The sequence below is a fragment of the Labrus bergylta genome, chromosome 22 (genome assembly GCF_963930695.1).
Source record: "Labrus bergylta chromosome 22, fLabBer1.1, whole genome shotgun sequence".
Classification (NCBI taxonomy): domain Eukaryota; kingdom Metazoa; phylum Chordata; class Actinopteri; order Labriformes; family Labridae; genus Labrus; species Labrus bergylta.
Window position 1 is genome coordinate 15,430,149 of NC_089216.1, and position 19,958 is coordinate 15,450,106.

Consider the following 19,958-nt stretch of genomic DNA (forward strand, 5'->3'; position numbering starts at 1 on the left):
AGGGCACGCCCGCAACTGATCAGCCTGGCACAACAGATGCAACAATTGGAACTACTGAAGGCACGCCCACAACTGATCAGCCTGGCACAACAGATGCAACAAGTGGAACTACTGAGGTCTTGTCCACAACTGGTCAGCCTGGCACAACTGAGGCAACAAGTGGAACTACTGAGGGCTTGTCCACAACTAATCAGCCTGGCACAACTGATGCAACAAGTGGAACTACTGAGGGCACGCCCACAACTGATCAGCCTGGCACAACAGATGCAACAAGTGGAACTACTGAGGGTACCCCCACAACTGATGCAACAAGTGGAACTACTGAGGGCATGCCCACAACTGATCAGCCTGGCACAACAGATGCAACAAGTGGAACTACTGAGGGCACGCCCACAACTGATCAGCCTGTCACAACTGATGCAACAAGTGGAACTACTAAGGGCACCCCCACAACTGATCAGCCTGTCACAACTGATGCAACAAGTGGAACTACTGAGGGCTTGTCCACAACTAATCAGCCTGGGACAACAGATGCAACAAGTCGAACTACTGAGGGCACCCCCACAACTGATCAGCCTGTCAAAACTGATGCAACAAGTGGAACTACTGAGGGCTTGTCCACAACTGATCAGCCTGGCACAACAGATGCAACAAGTGGAACTACTGAGGGCACCCCCACAACTGATCAGCGTGTAACAACTGATGCAACAAGTGGAACTACTGAGGGATTGTCCACAACTGATCAGCCTGGCACAACTGATGCAACAAGTAGAACTACTAAAGGTACGCCCGCAACTGATCAGCCTGGCACAACAGATGCAACAATTGGAACTACTGAGGGTACCCCCACAACTGATGCTACAAGTGGAACTACCGAGGGCACGCCCACAACTGAACAGCCTACCACAACTCATGCAACAAGTGGAACTACTGAGGGCACCCCAACAACTGATCAGCCTGTAACAACTGATGCAACAAGTGGACCTACTGAGGGCACCCCCACAACTGATGCAACAAGTGGAACTACTGAGGGCACCCCCACAACTGATCAGCCTGTCACAACTGATGCAACAAGTGGAACTACTGAGGGCACGCCCACAACTGATCAGCCTGGCACAACTGATGCAACAAGTGGAACTACTGAGGGCACCCCCACAACTGATCAGCCTGTCACAACTGATGCAACAAGTGGAACTACTGAGGGCTTGTCCACAACCGATCAGCCTGTCACAACTGATGCAACAAGTGGAACTACTGAGGGCACCCCCACAACTGATCAGCCTGCCACAACTGATGCAACAAGTGGAACTACTGAGGGCACGCCCACAACTGATCAGCCTGTCACAACTGATGCAACAAGTGGAACTACTGAGGGCTTGTCCACAACTGATCAGCCTGGGACAACAGATGCAACAAGTGGAACTACTGAGGGCACCCTCACAACTGATCAGCCTGGCACAACTGATGCAACAAGTGGAACTACTGAGGGCTTGTCCACAACTGATCAGCCTGGGACAACAGATGCAACAAGTGGAACTACTGAGGGCTTGTCCACAACTGATCAGCCTGTCACAACAGATGCAACAAGTGGAACTATTGAGGGCTTGTCCACAACTCATCAGCCTGGCACAACTGATGCAACGAGTGGAACCACTGAGGGCACCCCCACAACTGATCAGCCTGCCACAACTGATGCAACATTTGGAACTACTGAGGGCACGCCCACAACTGATCAGCCTGTCACAACTGATGCAACAAGTGGAACTACTGAGGGCACGCCCACAACTGATCAGCCTGTCACAACTGATGCAACAAGTGGAACTACTGAGGGCTTGTCCACAACTGATCAGCCTGTCACAACTGATGCAACAAGTGGAACTACTGAGGGCACCCCCACAACTGATCAGCCTGGCACAACTGATGCAACAAGTGGAACTACTGAGGGCACGCCCACAACTGAACAGCCTGTCACAACTGAGGCAACAAGTGGAACTACTGAGGGCACCCCCACAACTGATCAGCCTGTCACAACTGATGCAACAAGTGGAACTACTGACGGCACCCCCACAACTGATCACCCTGCCACAACTGAGGCAACGAGTGGACCAACAGAGGGCACCCCCACAAATGATCAGCCTGGTACAACTAAAGCAACAAGTGGACCTACTGAGGGCACCCCCACAAATGATCAGCCTGGTACAACTGAAGCAACAAGTGGACCTACTGAGGGCACTCCTAAAACTGATCAGCCTGCCACAACAGATGCAACGGGGGGACCAACTGAGGGCACGCCCACAACTGATCAGCCTGGTACAACTGAGGCAACAAGTGGACCTACTGAGGGCACCCCCACAAATGATCAGCCTGGTACAACTGAGGCAACAAGTGGACAAACAGAAGGCACCCCCACAACTGATCAGCCTGGCACAACTGAGGCAACAAGTGGACCTACTGAGGGTACCCCCACAACTGATCAGCATGTCACAACTGAGGCAACGAGTGGACCAACTGAGGGCACCCCCACGACTGATCAGCCTGTAATATCTGAGGCAACGAGTGGACCAACTGAGGGCACTCCCACGACTGATCAGCCTGTCACAACTGAAGCAACGAGTGGACCAACTGAGGGCACTCCCACGACTGATCAGCCTGTCACAACTGGGGCAACGAGTGGACCAACTGATGGAACACCTACGACTGATCAGCCTGTCACAACTGAGGCAACGAGTGGTCCTACTGAGGGCACGCCCACAACTGATCAGCATGTCACAACTGAGGCAACGAGTGGACAAACTGATGGCACGCCCACAACTGATCAGCCTGTCACAACTGAGGCAACGAGTGGACCAACTGAGGGCACCCCCACAACTGATCAGCCTGTCACAACTGAGGCAACGAGTGGACCAACTGAGGGCACCCCCACAACTGATCAGCCTGTCACAACTGAGGGAACTCTCACAACTGATCATCCTGGTACAACTGAGGCAACGAGTGGACCAACTGAGGGCACCCCCACAACTGATCAGCCTGTCACCACTGAGGCAACAAGTGGACCAACTGAGGGCACGCCCACAACTGATCAGCCTGTCACCACTGAGGCAACAAGTGGACCAACTGAGGGCACGCCCACAACTGTACAGCCTGTCACCACTGAGGCAACAAGTGGCCCAACTGAGGGCACCCCCACAACTGATCAGTCTGTCACCACTGAGGCAACAAGTGGACCAACTGAGGGCACCCCCACGACTGATCAGCCTGTAACATCTGAGGCAACGAGTGGACCAACTGAGGGCACTCCCACGACTGATCAGCCTGTCACAACTGAAGCAACGAGTGGACCAACTGAGGGCACTCCCACGACTGATCAGCCTGTCACAACTGGGGCAACGAGTGGACCAACTGATGGAACACCTACGACTGATCAGCCTGTCACAACTGAGGCAACGAGTGGTCCTACTGAGGGCACGCCCACAACTGATCAGCATGTCACAACTGAGGCAACGAGTGGACAAACTGATGGCACGCCCACAACTGATCAGCCTGTCACAACTGAGGCAACGAGTGGACCAACTGAGGGCACCCCCACAACTGATCAGCCTGTCACAACTGAGGCAACGAGTGGACCAACTGAGGGCACCCCCACAACTGATCAGCCTGTCACAACTGAGGCAACGAGTGGACCAACTGAGGGAACTCTCACAACTGATCATCCTGGTACAACTGAGGCAACGAGTGGACCAACTGAGGGCACCCCCACAACTGATCAGCCTGTTACCACTGAGGCAACAAGTGGACCAACTGAGGGCACGCCCACAACTGTACAGCCTGTCACCACTGAGGCAACGAGTGGCCCAACTGAGGGCACCCCCAGAACTGATCAGTCTGTCACCACTGAGGCAACAAGTGGACCAACTGAAGGCACCCCCACAACTGATCAGCCTGTCACAACTGATGCAACAAGTGGACAAACAGAGGGCACTCCCACAACTGATCAGCCTGTCACAACTGAGGTAACAAGTGGACCAACTGAGGGCACGCCCACAACTGATTTGCCTGGCACAACTGAGGTAACAAGTGGACCAACTGAGGGCACGCCCACAACTGATTTGCCTGGCACAACTGAGGCAACAAGTGGATCAACTGAGGGCAGTCCCACAACTGATCATCCTGGCACAACTGAGGCAACAAGTAGACCTACTGAGGACACCCCCACAACTGATCAGCCTGGCACAACAGAGGCTACAAATCTGCCAACAGAGGGCACCCTCACAACTGATCAGCCTGTCACAACTGATGCAACAAGTGGAACTACTGAGGTCTTGTCCACAACTGATCAGCCTGGCACAACGGATGCAACAAGTGGAACTACTGAGGGCACCACCACAACTGATGCAACAAGTGGAACTACTGAGGGCACCCCCACAACTGATCAGCCTGTCACAACTGATGCAACAAGTGGAACTACTGAGGGCTTGTCCACAACTGATCAGCCTGTGACAACGGATGCAACAAGTGGAACTACTGAGGGCTTGTCCACAACTGATCAGCCTGGCACAACAGATGCAACAAGTGGAACTACTGAGAGCACTCCCACAACTGATCAGCCTGTCACAACTGATGCAACAAGTGGAACTACTGAGGGCACGCCCACAACTGATCAGCCTGGCACAACAGATGCAACAAGTGGAACTACTGAGGGCACGACCACGACTGATCAGCCTGTCACAACTGATGCAACAAGTGGAACTACTGAGGGCACGACCACAACTGAACAGCCTGTCACAACTGGGGCAACAAGTGGACCAACTGAGGGCTTGTCCACAACTGATCAGCCTGTCACAACTGGGGTAACAAGTGGACCTACTGAGGGCACTCCCACAACTGATCAGCCTGTCACAACTGAGAAGACCAGTGGGCCAACTGAAGACATGCCCACAACTGATCTGCCTGGCACAACTGATCAGCCTGGCACAGCTGAGGCAACAAGTGGACTAACTGAGGGCACGCCCACAACTTATTTGCCTGGCACAACTGAGGCAACAAGTGGACCAACAGAGGGCACTCCCACAACTGATCAGCCTGTCACAACTGAGAAGACCAGTGGGCCAACTGAGGGAACTCGTACAACTGATCAGCCTGGTACAACTGAGGCAATGAGTGGACCAACTGAGGGCACCCCCACAACTTATCAGCCTGTCACAACTGAGGCAACAAGTGGACCTACTGAGGGCACCCCCACAACTGATCAGCCTGTCACCACTGAGGCAACGAGTGGACCAACTGAGGGCACCCCCACAATTGATCAGCCTGTCACCACTGAGGCAACAAGTGGACAAACAGAGGGCACTCCCACAACTGATCAGCCTGTCACCACTGAGAAGAGCAGTGGGCCAACTGAGGGTACACCCACAAGTGATCTGCCTGGCACAACTGATCAGCCTGGCAAAACTGAGGTAACAAGTGGACCAACTGAGGGCACGCCCACAACTGATTTGCCTGGCACAACTGAGGCAACAAGTGGTCCTACTGAGGGCACCCCTACAACTAATCAGCCTGGTACAACTCATGCAACAAGTGAACCAACTGAGGGCACTCCCATAACTGATAAGCCTGGTACAACTGAGGCTACAACTGTACCTTCAACTACACCACCTATCACTCCAACAATTCAACCAACTACCCAATCCACTACTCGTAAGCCTTTAATTTGCCAAAACGGAGGAATTGACAATGGTCACAACTGCTCATGTCTCATTGGATTTATTGGACCTGTCTGTGAACATGTTGAAGTTGCTGTTGAGCCAGGTAAATTAAATAACTATAGTAAATTAATGTTAAATCATATACGTTTTTTAAAGACAACATTATTTTAACTTTATTCTTCACTGATATTTAATGAAATATTTCTATGTCCATACAGATACAATCAACAGAACGGTTGTGGTTAATATAGACATCAATGAGGAATATATTGATGAATATGAGGATGAGGCATCACAGGAATACAAAGAATTTGTTGGAAACTTCACCAGCCAGGTGAGATACATGGCTACAGAGTATTAGTCTGAAAAAGCACAAACAATAACAGGACATCCGTCCATTTAAAGAGAAATAAAGGATTATTCTCCAAAGAGATGTCTAATTGGATTTAACCTAAATGTTTTATTTATATCACAGCATATTTTCTTCTTGTATTTAATAAAACGAAAACACAATTATATGACCTAAACTAATATCATGAAGATATTGATATTCTATTATGTCACTATTTTCAGATGGAGGAATATTACAAAATAAGGATAGAAAATGTTAAAGAAGTGGTGGTCATAAGTGTCAGGTGATGTACTTTTCATTTTTTATAATCAATTTTAAAACTGTTTTTAAAACAACTGGTTTTGGTGGCAAATCTTCTTCTCCTTAAGATTGTTTCTCTTGTTCCTTTATAGCCCAGGAAGCCCATTGGGCAGATTATCAACCAACATTGTGGAAGAGGTGAATAATTTAAAAAAACATTGCCAATAGTTCAGAGAAAAGATCAAATAAAATGTAACTGGGTTTTTTTCATACCATTTCAGATACAATTAAGGGCTGAAGGCACAGATCTCACACCAACAAGAGTCGGGTAAGTAGAGAATAAAATGTCCAATGACATAAAGATGTACTGGACTGTATTATGGCTGTATCACAAGTTGACTTTGAAGTTTTTACATCACTCAGGGCATTTGATCTCAATTACCACGCTTGTCTTATCTGGAAAATTTGTGTCTGCTTTATCAATAGGTGTCAGCTTTTACAGATACTGTATATGTATTATCAAATGAGACAACAAATCCAGCTGTACTGCTTATTCTACCAGCGGTGTCAACAGTTACATTCAACTAGATTTAAAATGCTTAGGTGTCTCACCATGAAGCTAGTTTATCATCATCTGACTTATTGCAACTTAAAATATAATTTATTTTTAACAATATTTAACCAGGAAACAATAAAACAAATGAAATTGTAAAGAGACTACATCTCAGCAACATCTCATGTTTTGAATTGTGTTATTTGTTGCATTTTTGAATATTTTCTTTTAAAACCAACTGAAACTGACATATTGAATTCTCTCCCCATCAGTGTTGATGTCAAACATGATGTCATCCTGGCAATTCCAAATAACCCTGATTATGAGGATATATATGTGAATAATACTGAAGAAATTATGGAGGCTGTTGGTGACCTTGTTGGCTGCACTCTAGGTAAGAGAGACATTTCCCAATAGTGTGTGGACATGAAAACACAAGATTAGAAAAAAAACAATTCTTTATGAGGATTTAGAGCTTGTGATAAGGATAAGGAAAGTCCAACTAGTAGTGGTTGATGTGCACACACACTGATGTAGTTTTCTTTTTACATCAACATCATGTTAACATGCTAACATTGACTTCTTAACATAGACTGTGTATCAAATGTGGAGGTAGCTACCTTGATGTGACTTTGTTGCATAGCTGATGGTTTGTATCCTGAAGTTTGGCATTTTTACTCGATCTTTTCTGGTTTTTGGTGCCAGAAGGAACCGTATTTGAAAAAAGGGGTGGAGCTGGGGAGGAGCGAGGGAAACCCTTGCTCTTCTTGCTAAGTCTTCAGCTACAGCTACCTCAGAAAGCAAGGTGCATCTGTAATTTTAGTGTTTGTGATATTAAGTTGGACTCTAAACAAAATGTGTTTACTTTAGAAAATAAATAGCTGAGTCCTCAGAATGTTTTCAAGTAAATCGGACATTACACAAGATATTTTTCAGGTCACCATTGTAGCAGCTTGTCAATCACAGGTAGCCCCTCTAACCCCTCGCCTGCTTTCTGGTCTCTTTGACTCCAAAGTTTACCATTATTTATTAAGTGAACATGAAATTGTTTTGAAGAAGACTTGAAACCGGAGATTGAGATCATAAACTCAAAAAACAGACTCAGAAACAGTTTTTTCCACAGGCAGTGAAATGCCTTTACCGTCCATCTGTGTGTGCTGGAAATGACTGGAGCTGCTAAATTGTTTCTCGTTGTTTTTATAGCAATGACAATAAAGATATATTCTATTCTATTCTAGGAAAATGTTTACTGAGGTAATAAATCACCTGACTATAGAAACATTTTATCATAGACTTCTTCACAATCTGAATTCTGTTTACAACCAGTGGAGACGCCTCCTCTTGGACATTGAAGAAAATTAATAATGATGGTGTCATCTTTTGAGAACCATTCTATTAGATAGTAGGGGGAAAAAAAACTTGTTGATTAGGGTTGGAGAACTTGTTGGTGCTGTGATACAAGCATGGGTAAATAAACGGCTGATACCAAAGAAATTGAAAAATAATTTTCACACAATTTTAATAAATTGATTGTTATCTTTTTGTTTTTTAATTTTCAGACTGCCCGAGTTTTAATGTCACAGTGAAGCCGACAGTGACGCCTACAGAACCAGATCTTCAATGTCAGTATCTCCATAAGTCCTGTATTTGTTTGAAAATGTGTATGTGGGTGTGTGCATGTGTGTGTGTGTGTGTGTGTGTGTGTGTGTGTGTGTGTGTGTGTGTGTGTGTGTGTGTGTGTGTGTTAAGCTTAAAAGAATGACTCAAAGGATATGTTAACAATTTAAATTCCTTTGAGAATCTTCTTTATAGACTGAGCATGTGACATAATTTGAATATTATTTGATTGGAAAGTGATTTTCATTGTTCAGGTTCCACAACATAGAATGAAACATGTTGCTCATGGTTTGTAGCTATCTTCTAGTTTTCAATTCAAGCCCCTTATTTGTTTTAAACATGAACAGAGTAATTTACAAAAACACAAAACTCTCAGCCATGAACTGGCTAACAGAATTAGCATTGCGATAATTTTAACTTATTACTAAACATACTCAACAAACATCACCACATGCACTCTTACTTCCAGACATATGTTTCCTCTGTGGAGGCAGCCTCACGCTCGTCTGGTCTGCTGCTCTGATCCATCTTTATAAACATTCAATGCTCTGATCCAGTGACGCTGCATGACTCGCTCTTTATGTCTCAGTTCATGGGATATGTCTCTCTGCTGCCTCCTTTTGGGTGGTGGTGTGTAATGCGTTAATTTTTCCAGCGCCATCGAAGCTCCTATCTCTTTTTTTGAAGAGGAGCAAATGAGCAAACGATAACGCAGGTCAATGGCGGCCCTGAGCACTGGACCAGAGCTAGCACTCAAGACCAGAAACACGTCACAAGTCAGTAACTTTAGACACGCAGAACGGTTTTAAATCTATGTTTTTATTGCAGATTATACTTTTTATACAATAACTACACAAAATGTTCTTTGCAGTTCAGACGATATTAAAAACTGATTTTAAAAATCTTATCCGTGCTAAATGGTTGCGTCGCCCTAGTGCCCTCTATTGACCAGCCGCCACTGCTTCAGATATTTAAATATTACATTTAATAATAAACAGAGGTAATGTATCTAGGACATGGTGGTATTTAACGTGTCCTGCTGGTGTTATAAAGAAGCCATAACTGTTTTTGCATGCACAATGCTTATCGAGTGTTTTCATCCTCTTCTTCTTCTTCTTCCTGTCTTTCACCAGCGGTCTGTGAAAGGCTGAATGAGGATGCAGATGTGACTGATTTCTACCAGGCTGCGGAGGTTAATAATAAGGTAACCTGTGTGACTGCCTGCCATCCGAAACACGACAAGCATAAAACATGCTACAACAAGGGAGTGTGCAAAGTGTTTAAAGCCACCGGGCCGCTCTGCCAGTAAGTTTTACTCCGCTGTCACACAGTCCTGTTTCTGTCTCCCTCTGCTGCATTGTTTCATGTTGATATTTTTATTTTTACGTCTTCACAGTCTGATGAAAGAGGCTCTTGTTAAATGGATAATACTTTCAGCAATGAGCAGCTGATTTTAACACTTTGAAAACCTCATGTGGAGCTTGTTGTTGCTTCGTTAGCATAGCTAGGTATCCCAGGATGCTTTGAGCAGCACCCTCATGTTTAGTTTAAACATGGAGATTGAATATAATAATTTAAAAATATCTTTTACATTTAAGATATTTGAATTAAACATGATCAGTGCCAGATATTTGTATCACATGATCTAATTCCCGCCTTCTTATCTGTTTGATCAGAGGAGGTTTAGTTTGAAAGAGAGTTTAAACTGTTGCTTTTTGTTCCTCCCCGTCTCTTTAGTTTAACATTCTTCTCCTTCCTCTTTCAGTTGTGTGGACTTGTCCTCCACCTGGTACCTGAGCGATGACTGCAGACTGCCCATACAGAGGACGGCGTTCTTTGCCGGGCTGAGTGTGACGCTCACTGTTCTCTTGGTGCTGGTGGGAGTCCTGGCGGCGTTCGTATTAAGGAACAAACAGAGGAGGTGAGATTCTCACCGGTGGTAAAATGTTCCTACACTTTAGCTTTAGCTTAGCTGTCATGATGTTATTTTCATCAAAATTTTAAATAAATTGAAAGAAGTACCTCTAAAACAAAATCTCAAACTAAATGTTCTAATTGACGGTAAACTTCAAATGATGAATGTCCAAGATTTATGAGTTTGAGATTATTTTTATACCAAATTTATTTTAAAAAGTTGATTTTGGGATTGTTAATTTTTTTGTATTAACTCACTTGTCTGTTTTATTGATGAGATTATGATTCTCTGTTTTTGGTCAATGCAGGGAGTGAATAATGTTATACCCAATAAATATGACAGGGAACCCAGGAAGAGCTGTTTAACATATTTAACCCCTTCAGCTTCCTGGTTGGGCATCACGTACACAATCATTTAAAACTATCCAGTTTATCCAGCAATTGGTCCTTTTTTCAACTTGATCAAAAATACTTTTAGGAACTCTCAGAGACATTATTGTCGTGCTATTGCCTTGATGAAGTTTACTTCATATAAGTTTAACAAAAGCTCTTTATGTTTTACTTTTCAGGTTGTTCAGCATGGCAGTCAATCATTTTATGATCAATCAAACTTATTTGTATAGCACCAATTCATAAAAATAGTTTTCTAAAGACTCTTTAAAAAAAGTAACAGCTTTCAATTATTATATTTCATTCTCTACATTTTCAACTATTTCTTATTGCATATCAGTTTTCAGCATTTCAACGCATTTTCTGCAAGGAAATGCAATTTTTCTAGTTGTGTTAAATTTTACTTTTTTCATACTGCAGGATAAATGTTTATTCTCGTAATAAAATCTGACTGTTTCTCTGCTTTGTCTGCAGATACAAAGACATAAAAGACAAGCTGGTGAATCAGTGGCTGAACGAGGACTTTGAGTGGTCCAGATCAAACATTGACGGTGATGGTAATGCATTTATTACACACGTACACACAATCACACACTCGCCCAAGGGACAAACCTTCTTCTTCAATGACCAAGTGTGGGCTTCTAAGTCTAAAACACGTAAACACCTATAGTATTGGTTTGGGCATGATTTTAGAATGATTTAAGGCATGTCCAAGAGGGGACGTCACAAATTGAACCCTCTTTGCTGGCTGGTCCCCTCTTTGTGAACTAGAAACGACACGGAGGTCCCCTCAAGATATATATATATATATATATATATATCTACACACAAGTACACAAACACACACATTCTCTCCCTCTGTGAGTGTTGTTGCAGCAGTTGTTAGAATTACGTTTTTACTGCAGACGTTTTAGGAGTGTCAAGTTTTAGCACCACAATAACAGGGTTTATATAGAGAAAAAAATAAATAATATATTTGGTCTTTGGAAACGCCAATGTTGGTTGTGATTATCCGTTAAGTTTAACATTGAGAAAATTATAAACCTAAGAAATAAGGGAAGGGAGTGCTCCAGGGAGTGTTTGTGTGCTTTGTGGACTCGCAGAGGCAGGTCTGGTTCACTGGGAGAGGTTTCAGGGTTAGGTCTAATCAGGGTTAGGCCTAATCTACAGGTTATCATCATGCAGTATAAAGGGAGGACATACAACAAAAACTGGTGTATAAACACGCTATGGAAACAGTATCAAACTATTGACTAATAAAGATTAAAGTCTTAAAGCATATTAGACTTCTACATGTCAGAATGGAAAAGACTGATAGGTATAAAAAGTTTAGAGATTGTTGATGTAGATCTGCTCGGCCTGCAGCAGGTAAACAGACTGTAACGTCTGCAGCGGCTAAACAGGCTGTAACGTCTGCAGCAGTTAAACAGGCTGTAACGTCTGCAGCGGGTAAACTGACTGTCACGTCTGCAGCAGGTAAACAGAATGTAACGTCTGAAACAGGTAAACAGACTGTAAGATCTGCAGCAGGTAAACAGACTGTAACGTCTGCAGCAGGTAAACAGAATGTAGCGTCTGCAGCAGGTAAACAGACTGTAACATTGTCATTTTAGTCCCTGACAGGTTCAGATTGTTATTCTGTGTGTGACAACATGACAGAAAGTATCCCTACAGAGGAAGATGATGTTTTAGCCACAAACAGCTGTTACATCACTGTCTACAAACGCACCACACTAAATTCAGAAAAACAGAGATTTATCCTCACAGGACACAGAGGGATGTTGGTTTACTGCTGCCTCGACCAGTTTGTTTATTTGTTTGACTTAATGTTTAAATCGGTCAGTTTTTTTGCTACACAAAATTACATGATAAAGGTAATTTACTCTGTATGTGGTCTTTAAATTAACCCTTTCTTTTGTTCTAATTTCAGAAGTTTACGGAAACCCCACATTCACTCAGAGCGAAGCAACCGTCCACTTAGAGGACCTAGATGTTTACAGACAACCTCTACCTGCCTACCAGCCGACCCGTCCATCTTCACAGATTGACTACAGACAGTCAGCGGGCATGTTCCCCCCGTCACGACAAGCTCACAGACACATCACTCCTTCTAATATTTCTGGATACTCACAGTCTGCTGGTCCAGCCCGTCAACTCAGAAACTCAGTCAACCAGCCGGTCAGTTTTTACATCCACTCCAACACACAATCTTTTGCTCTGAGTGATAATCTCGGTCTCAAGATAAATTTTAAATGTGAAGAATCTCCATCCTTCCACACTTTTGATTATTTTATTGATACGTTAACGTCATGTTTATGTTTCTTTCTTTCTTGCTCTTCACAGATGAGGATCAACAGGCCTCAGATCAGGACGTCCTGGGATGTCTGAGTGGCACGCCAAGAAACTTTGTCTTCGAAAATATAACTGTAAATAAACAAAGAAAACATGAAAAATGATTTGCAGTGTTCAAAAAACAAATTCACAGTCTATTGATCTCATCTGAGCTGCAGCAGATCTGCAGGAGTGACGATTATTTATTTTTCATTCATCATCATGAGTAACTCTTTTCCAATTACACACCGCCATTTGAAGTATTTTTTTAAAATGAAAGAATACACATCAATATTTTGAGTTGCTTAGTGCTGTGCTCATGTTGGATTAGTGTTGAGTGTGTTGAAAAGGTTGTAAGTACTATAACCGCTAGTACAGTCAAGACCTACTCTTTCTGTAAATCGTCTGCTGCTAACATTTGTTATGATTTGGCGCAACCGATCACAATCGATATCTGATGTTAAAATGTGTCTGGACTTGTTCAAGTTTACCAAAGAGAGGCAGTTGTTATTATTTGTATTATTATTAGGATACAAATTAGTTTTTGAATATTGTTATTTATTTTATTTCTATTTATATGTTAATTGACCAGGTTTGACACATTCAGATTAAAGATCTCTTTAACAAGGAGACCTGGCAGCAATTCAAAGTTACAATGATAAGTAACATTAAGGCCATCAGATCAGAAAAAATAAGAAGCTGTTTGTAAATCTGTGCCAATTGAGGGGTAAACTTTGCAAGTTACTTAAACTGTGTGCATTGTTTCATAAACATTGTGCACAGATTCATATAATCTGCTACTGTTCTGTAAACTGTGTGCATTCATTTAGAGACCATATGCACGGATTTGTAAACTGTGCAAGGATTTGGGCAATCTGTGCTATCAGCCACTGATAGCAGATCTGATTTTGAGCCTCGCACATGGATTTGTGAACCGTGGGAACTGATTTACAAACAGCTTTTTTTTCTTAACTGAGCTTTCAGGGGCTCAGTATCCCGTGGAAGTTTTTGGCAGCAACACTTTCTTTCCTAATTTATTTCCATTTTTTAGAATAACAAATGGCCAAGAGTCCAAAGAACAAAGGTATTAATTACCATCCTTCACCAAGATTCAGAAAGAGACTCAACTCCCCACCCCTCCACCCCCCCCCCCCCCCCCCTACACACACACACACACACACACACACACACACACACTACACAACCCATGGATTTTAGTACACCATTATTTTCAAAGCCAAAATTCCTTGTAAGTCATCATTCTTGGGTTCAATGTTGTTTACAAGTCACATAAACTGCTTTGAACTAAAAATATTCCAAACTCTGCTATTCATCGTTATGCTGATGAGTCTCTCTTTTACTGATCTGAAACTATAACTTGTCTCTCTCCTCTTTCTTAATGTTGAAGAAAACTTTGGTCCCTGCAAACCTTCCGACTGCAGGTTAAGAAATGATTGTGGTGGTCTATACAAACCCTGACTTCGGATCTAAACACACGTTGAACATAAATGAAAGACATAAACAGAGAAAACAGCCGACTACCAGAGTCAGGCCATACTCTGTGAACTAGGTATTAGTTTCATTTAGGATCTGATTTTATAACAGTAAATGTTGTTTATTGCTTTTGATGCACTTTATGTTAATAAAAGTTCATAACTTAAAAGACTCTCTAGATTTCTTTTGATGATTAATAACTGAAATGAGATGATGTACAAGGGTTCCTGATCAAGTTTGAACAATACAGCAATTTATTAAAACTAATAACAAAGAAAAAAGAATTATTTGACCTGTATCTGAAACATTTTGAACCAGTTACTTAATTTGAACTTCAATTTGTTTGCTTGATTTACTGATATATTTCTTTTCAGACAATTAATGTAGGAGGTTTGTTAGAGGAGACTCAAATCATGTGATGTCTGTTCTCATTATTTTCCTGAGGGAAAGACCTTCTTTATCAGAAACAAAAACCCATCAAGTATCCAAAGTTTGATGATTTAGAAATCAATCACAAAAAAAACTGAATAAACACACGAGCTGGTTATTAGGATCATGTTTTAATGTGCAGATTTGACTTTGCAATAAAGTCTCAACCGTAGTGATGAAAAATGCAAAACAGAGGGTGTACTTACACTGTGCATCCACTGAGGGGCGCTGTATCATTATTTTGATCAAGCTTCACTATGATGAAGGATTGTGAGTCAAACTGATGTTCACTCACTCAAAAGCTTTACTTTGACAACTGTTCATTTAAATATAAGCACAATTGAATAATGTAATAAGATGAATCTGTATTATTATTTATTATTAGAGATTACTGACAGGAAAGCATGTTCATTTATATCTCTCTGACCCCATCTTTGGTTTAATTTGACTGAAATCCATCAGCTGCATACGTAAATGTATGAAATGAAATACCACTGACAAAGTGATTCACATCTTTATTCAGCAGAACGAGCATTAAAACATCATCATCAAATATGTAGCATAGACACTCGATCTGTGTTAACCTGTGTCCAAAGAATAAACTGTGCAGACAAAAGATGGATTTGAAGGAGTGGGAACTAATGTCGGTCCTGGATTTCATTCCTTTATTTATCAATTGTACAGTTGAATAGGGACGATGCATATTCAAAACAACTCTGTAAGGGTCAGTTTAGGAGAGTGACAGAACAAGAGACACACGAGGTACGCTAACCTGAGCAGCCACACGGTTCACTCAGCAGTGTACATACAGGACACTTAAAAACAACAGTATGATGTAAGAAGTCTCATCTGATTGGATCTACATGATATGTGTGTTAAAACAGGCCTGCAGGTGCGTGCATTACTCCTTCATTTACATGAAGCGACTCTGAGACGCTCTGAATGGAGCAGAATAAAAACTGCTGTTTTGAATGGGAGCTAAAAATGTCTGCTACTGAAAGGCAGAAATATGAAGCCGAAATATTTAGATCATTCATTTTAAAAACCTTTAATATCTGCTGCTGCTTTATGTTTTTAATGGTTATTATTGTTTGTGTAAAAATAAACTTGAAACAGATTGGATTTAACCGGCAGTGTGTTCACACAAAGGACTCTGTGTCAGCGGCTCACTGTAAGAAAATATACAAGCCTGAGGATAAACACACAAACTAAACCAACTGAGACAGACCCGGACACAGGGGGCATCCCTGTGACCTCAGTGGTGCCACTTTGGCGCAAACAAGTTCCTTACAAAAGTCTGTGTGACCCAAAGAAACAAGTCAACATAAATTTCAAACGATTTTATGGTTTCAAATGATCTTTGTATTCTGCACACTCGGAAGTCAAAGTCGGAATTTCAACTTCATCCAAGGTCTTCTTCATATTTCATATTCTTTTTAAATTCCTGGTATTATTCAGGGAATTTGAGGGAATGATGTATGAACCGTCTATAAGCACCGAGAGTGATGTCTTACCCGCCTGACCCCCAATTTACATATACTCCGTGCGCATCACGGTCCATCAGCGCCATGGTTTTACTTAGTTAGGTGGCGCTCACCCTGCCCCACTGGGTCCATTTCTGGAACGTGAACTCAGCCATGTGCAGCTGTACACACATCTCAGGAGAACTGCAAGATCACGGGAGAACTACAAGATCACATGAGAACTATAAGACCACAGGAGAACTACAAGATCTCAGGAGAGCTACAAGATCTCAGGAGAACTACAAGATCTCAGGAGAACTACAAGATCTCAGGAGAACTACAAGATAACATGAGAACTACAAGATCACATGAGAACTACAAGATTACATGAGAACTACAAGATCACATGAGAACTACAAGATCCCAGGAGAACTACAAGATCACATGAAAACTACAAGATCTCAGGAGAACTACAAGATCACAGAACTACAAAATAACAGGAGAACTACAAGATCACAGGAGAGCTAAAAGATCACAGGAGAACTACAAGATCACAGGAGAACTACAAGATCAAAGGAGAGCTAAAAGGTCACAGGAGAACTACAAGATCACAGGAGAACTAAAAGATCTCAGGAGAAATACAAGATCACATAAGAACTACAAGATCATAGGAGAACTACAAGATCACAGGAGAGCTAAACGATCACAGGAGAACTACAAGATCACAGGAGAACTACAAGATCACAGGAGAGCTAAAAGGTCACAGGAGTACTACAAGTTGTTTTGTCTTTCTGAGGAAGATTTTTTGTCCATCAGCAAAAATAGACGTATTTTAAATGGAGTAGAGCGTAGTGGCGCTGAGAGTGGCGTTTAATGGCGGCGTAGTGCATGCCGCTGACGGATTGTGGAAATTGGGGGTAACATCCTCCTCTATGAGTAGTACCTCTTATCATCAAACGGATGAAACAGTCCAACCATGCAAACAAATTAAGAAACTTTGAACTAAATTGTGAACGAATCGTAACATACTTTACAGTATCATATCGTAGTTGTGCCGTTTCACATTGCAACGAAACAAATTTGATATGTTTCGTATCCTTTCAAATTGTATTGTTTCGTTTCTTATCATATCATATAGTATCATACTCGTTGGTAAAATCATACTGAGTCATACTTTAATATATCCTTGAGTATTGTTTTCATATTGTTGGGGTTGTATCAACTTTGGTTATATTCTTTAATAATTATACTTAATTATTAATAATATAAATAAAATATCATTAAACTATGTTTAATCTCATTTTGGGGCACCAACCTGTAATCAGGTAAATATAACCAAAATATCACTCAAATCAGTCTCAAATTAGTTATTTAATTACTAATATTATTAATAATAAATAACTATATTTAATAAATTGAAGGCGTGAAATCCGTACACAAAGCCTTCTTACCCAGCTTATATCACAATGCAAATACACCAGTAATCACAAACAACTGCTCTCTTAAATTATAACAGAATTTATTTAAACAAAGCAACATCAATCCAAAATCAATGAACTTAATTAAACAAATAACTATTATAAACTAATCTAAGCAACAAACATTATCAAGCAAAGGCTTGTGGATGAGGTGTAAATGTGTGTGTGTGCAGATGAGTGTGTATGTAGATGTGTGAGAGAGAGAGAGAGAGAGAGAGATAGAGAGAACAAGATGGTGGAGAGAGACAATGCACCCTGTGGCTTCGTCACATGGTGACAAAAATGGTGGACAACAAAGGAAGTCGTGTGGCTACCTTTTGAAATAGTTTGAGCTCTCTGAGCTGAGTTCAGTAACTGTTACTTAAACACCAGAAAGCCAATGGCCGGACTTTGATTCAACGGCGGGTACACTGGTCTTTCTGATTGTGAAAGCCGTTGACTGAAGGTAAACTAGCATAGCATTACACACATAGACAAACACAGCAGTTCATTACAATAAAACAAATGCAGCAGCTTACAACAGATAATATACAGAATGTGACGTGTCGTCAACAATGATGCATAATTATCAGTGGTTATAAAAGAAACATAACTATTTCTGAAACTATTTCTACCCAGACCAAAGCTCTTACTTGGGGTAACTCCTGGTGATCGTTGCAAAGTTGGTTAGATCGTCACTCTGTTGAATGTTAAATCAACAGATTCAGGCAGGTTTCCTTCGTGGCAGATATAGGAGGAGGGTAGCGGGATTCACATCTTCGACCAGAGCGCTGCTCTATAGGGTCTTCTGGTTGCAGGAGCCGAGTTCTTTATGTGTCCTTGTGGATTCAGGGATCAGTGGGCTTCCTTCAGCGCTCCTGTCCAGTTGCGTTCAATGACGTCTTACGAAAAATCAAAGGAAAGAAACTCTTCTTTTTGCTCGAACCTGATAGCATCTGATTGCGCCCAAAACTCCTAAAAATATGCAGTGGAAGTAGTCAGCTGAATCCTCTGATGCTTGAATTCAGCATGTGAAGAGCTACCTATACTGAGCAACCTCAGCTCTGGAGTTTAACCTATGTAAGTCAAGAGGAGGAAAGGCTTTGTCTCGAATGATGGAGTCCATCTTGTTGGAGAGGGCATCCTCTGGTGTCAGCAGACAACACTTGAAGAGAAGGAAAGGGTTTGTCTCGAATGCTGGAGTCCATCATATGGAGAGGGTATCCTCTGGTGTCGGCAGACCACACTTGAAGAGAAGGAAGCAATGCCTGGTGATTGCTTTTAAAGACTGGAGCTGCCTGTGGGTTTACCTCATGCCTCCTCCAATGAGGATAGAGAATTCAGACACCCCCCCACTTTTCACACCTATTCGTTGGTTTCTGTTGGGGGGTTGCTGGGCTAAGACCCCTTTGTTCAGTTCCCTCCAAAATACTCTAGTCAGGCTTGAGAACTGTGATACAGGCCTGAGTCTCTTGTCCCATACACATGGGAACAATATTGTATAACATCCATTTGTATCATGTTGCATCGTTTCATATAATTTCAGATCAGCCCGTATCGTAGGATTTCTATCGTATCCTAACGTATTGTTTCTGTTCATATTATAAACCCTCTGGTACCGTATCTGATCCTATCTCTCCGTATCATAACCTTTCATTTCATATTCTTTGGTTTAGGGTTGTATCTTAAATCCTCTCTGTTTCGTATCCTATGAAGCCTAAATTTAAGATGATTGCAAAAGTCTTTCATGGATATTCTAAATGTTTGAATGTTTTTAGGCTCCCTTATTTATAGTTTTTTTAAACATAGTTTACTCGTACCAAAGTCTCGGTAAGGGATTCTTGTTATTTTTGTATCTGATAAAACAGAGCAGGTGATTCAGGGTCTGCATCGAGGTCTTCTTCCTGGTTTTAGTCTTTGACTTTCCGAGCTGTTCGACAGTAAACTTTCCAAACAGAGGATTCATTTTACCCTCGAATGTTCACAGAGCCCGTTCTGTGTGTGTGCAGTCTCAGT

General features: G+C 42.1%; 2 protein-coding genes across 2 annotated transcripts in view; both read left to right on the plus strand.

Moving 5' to 3' along the window:
* The first annotated feature begins 301 nt into the window (after positions 1-301).
* Positions 302-14,765, plus strand: LOC109975462 (mucin-2-like). Its single transcript, XM_065950644.1, has 12 exons — positions 302-5,805; positions 5,921-6,036; positions 6,276-6,337; positions 6,447-6,492; positions 6,576-6,622; positions 7,120-7,241; positions 8,407-8,469; positions 9,598-9,769; positions 10,230-10,385; positions 11,243-11,325; positions 12,699-12,946; positions 13,112-14,765. The coding sequence occupies exons 1-12, from the start codon at positions 330-332 to the stop codon at positions 13,154-13,156; spliced, it is 6,636 nt and encodes a 2,211-aa protein (XP_065806716.1). The 5' UTR covers positions 302-329; the 3' UTR covers positions 13,157-14,765.
* LOC136177545 (uncharacterized) overlaps positions 14,159-19,958 on the plus strand; it is a 78,890-nt gene continuing 73,090 nt past the window's right edge. Inside the window, exon 1 of the mRNA XM_065950989.1 lies at positions 14,159-14,183. Within this exon, the coding sequence (XP_065807061.1) occupies positions 14,159-14,183 (25 nt within the window). The remainder of the gene's footprint in view (positions 14,184-19,958) is intronic.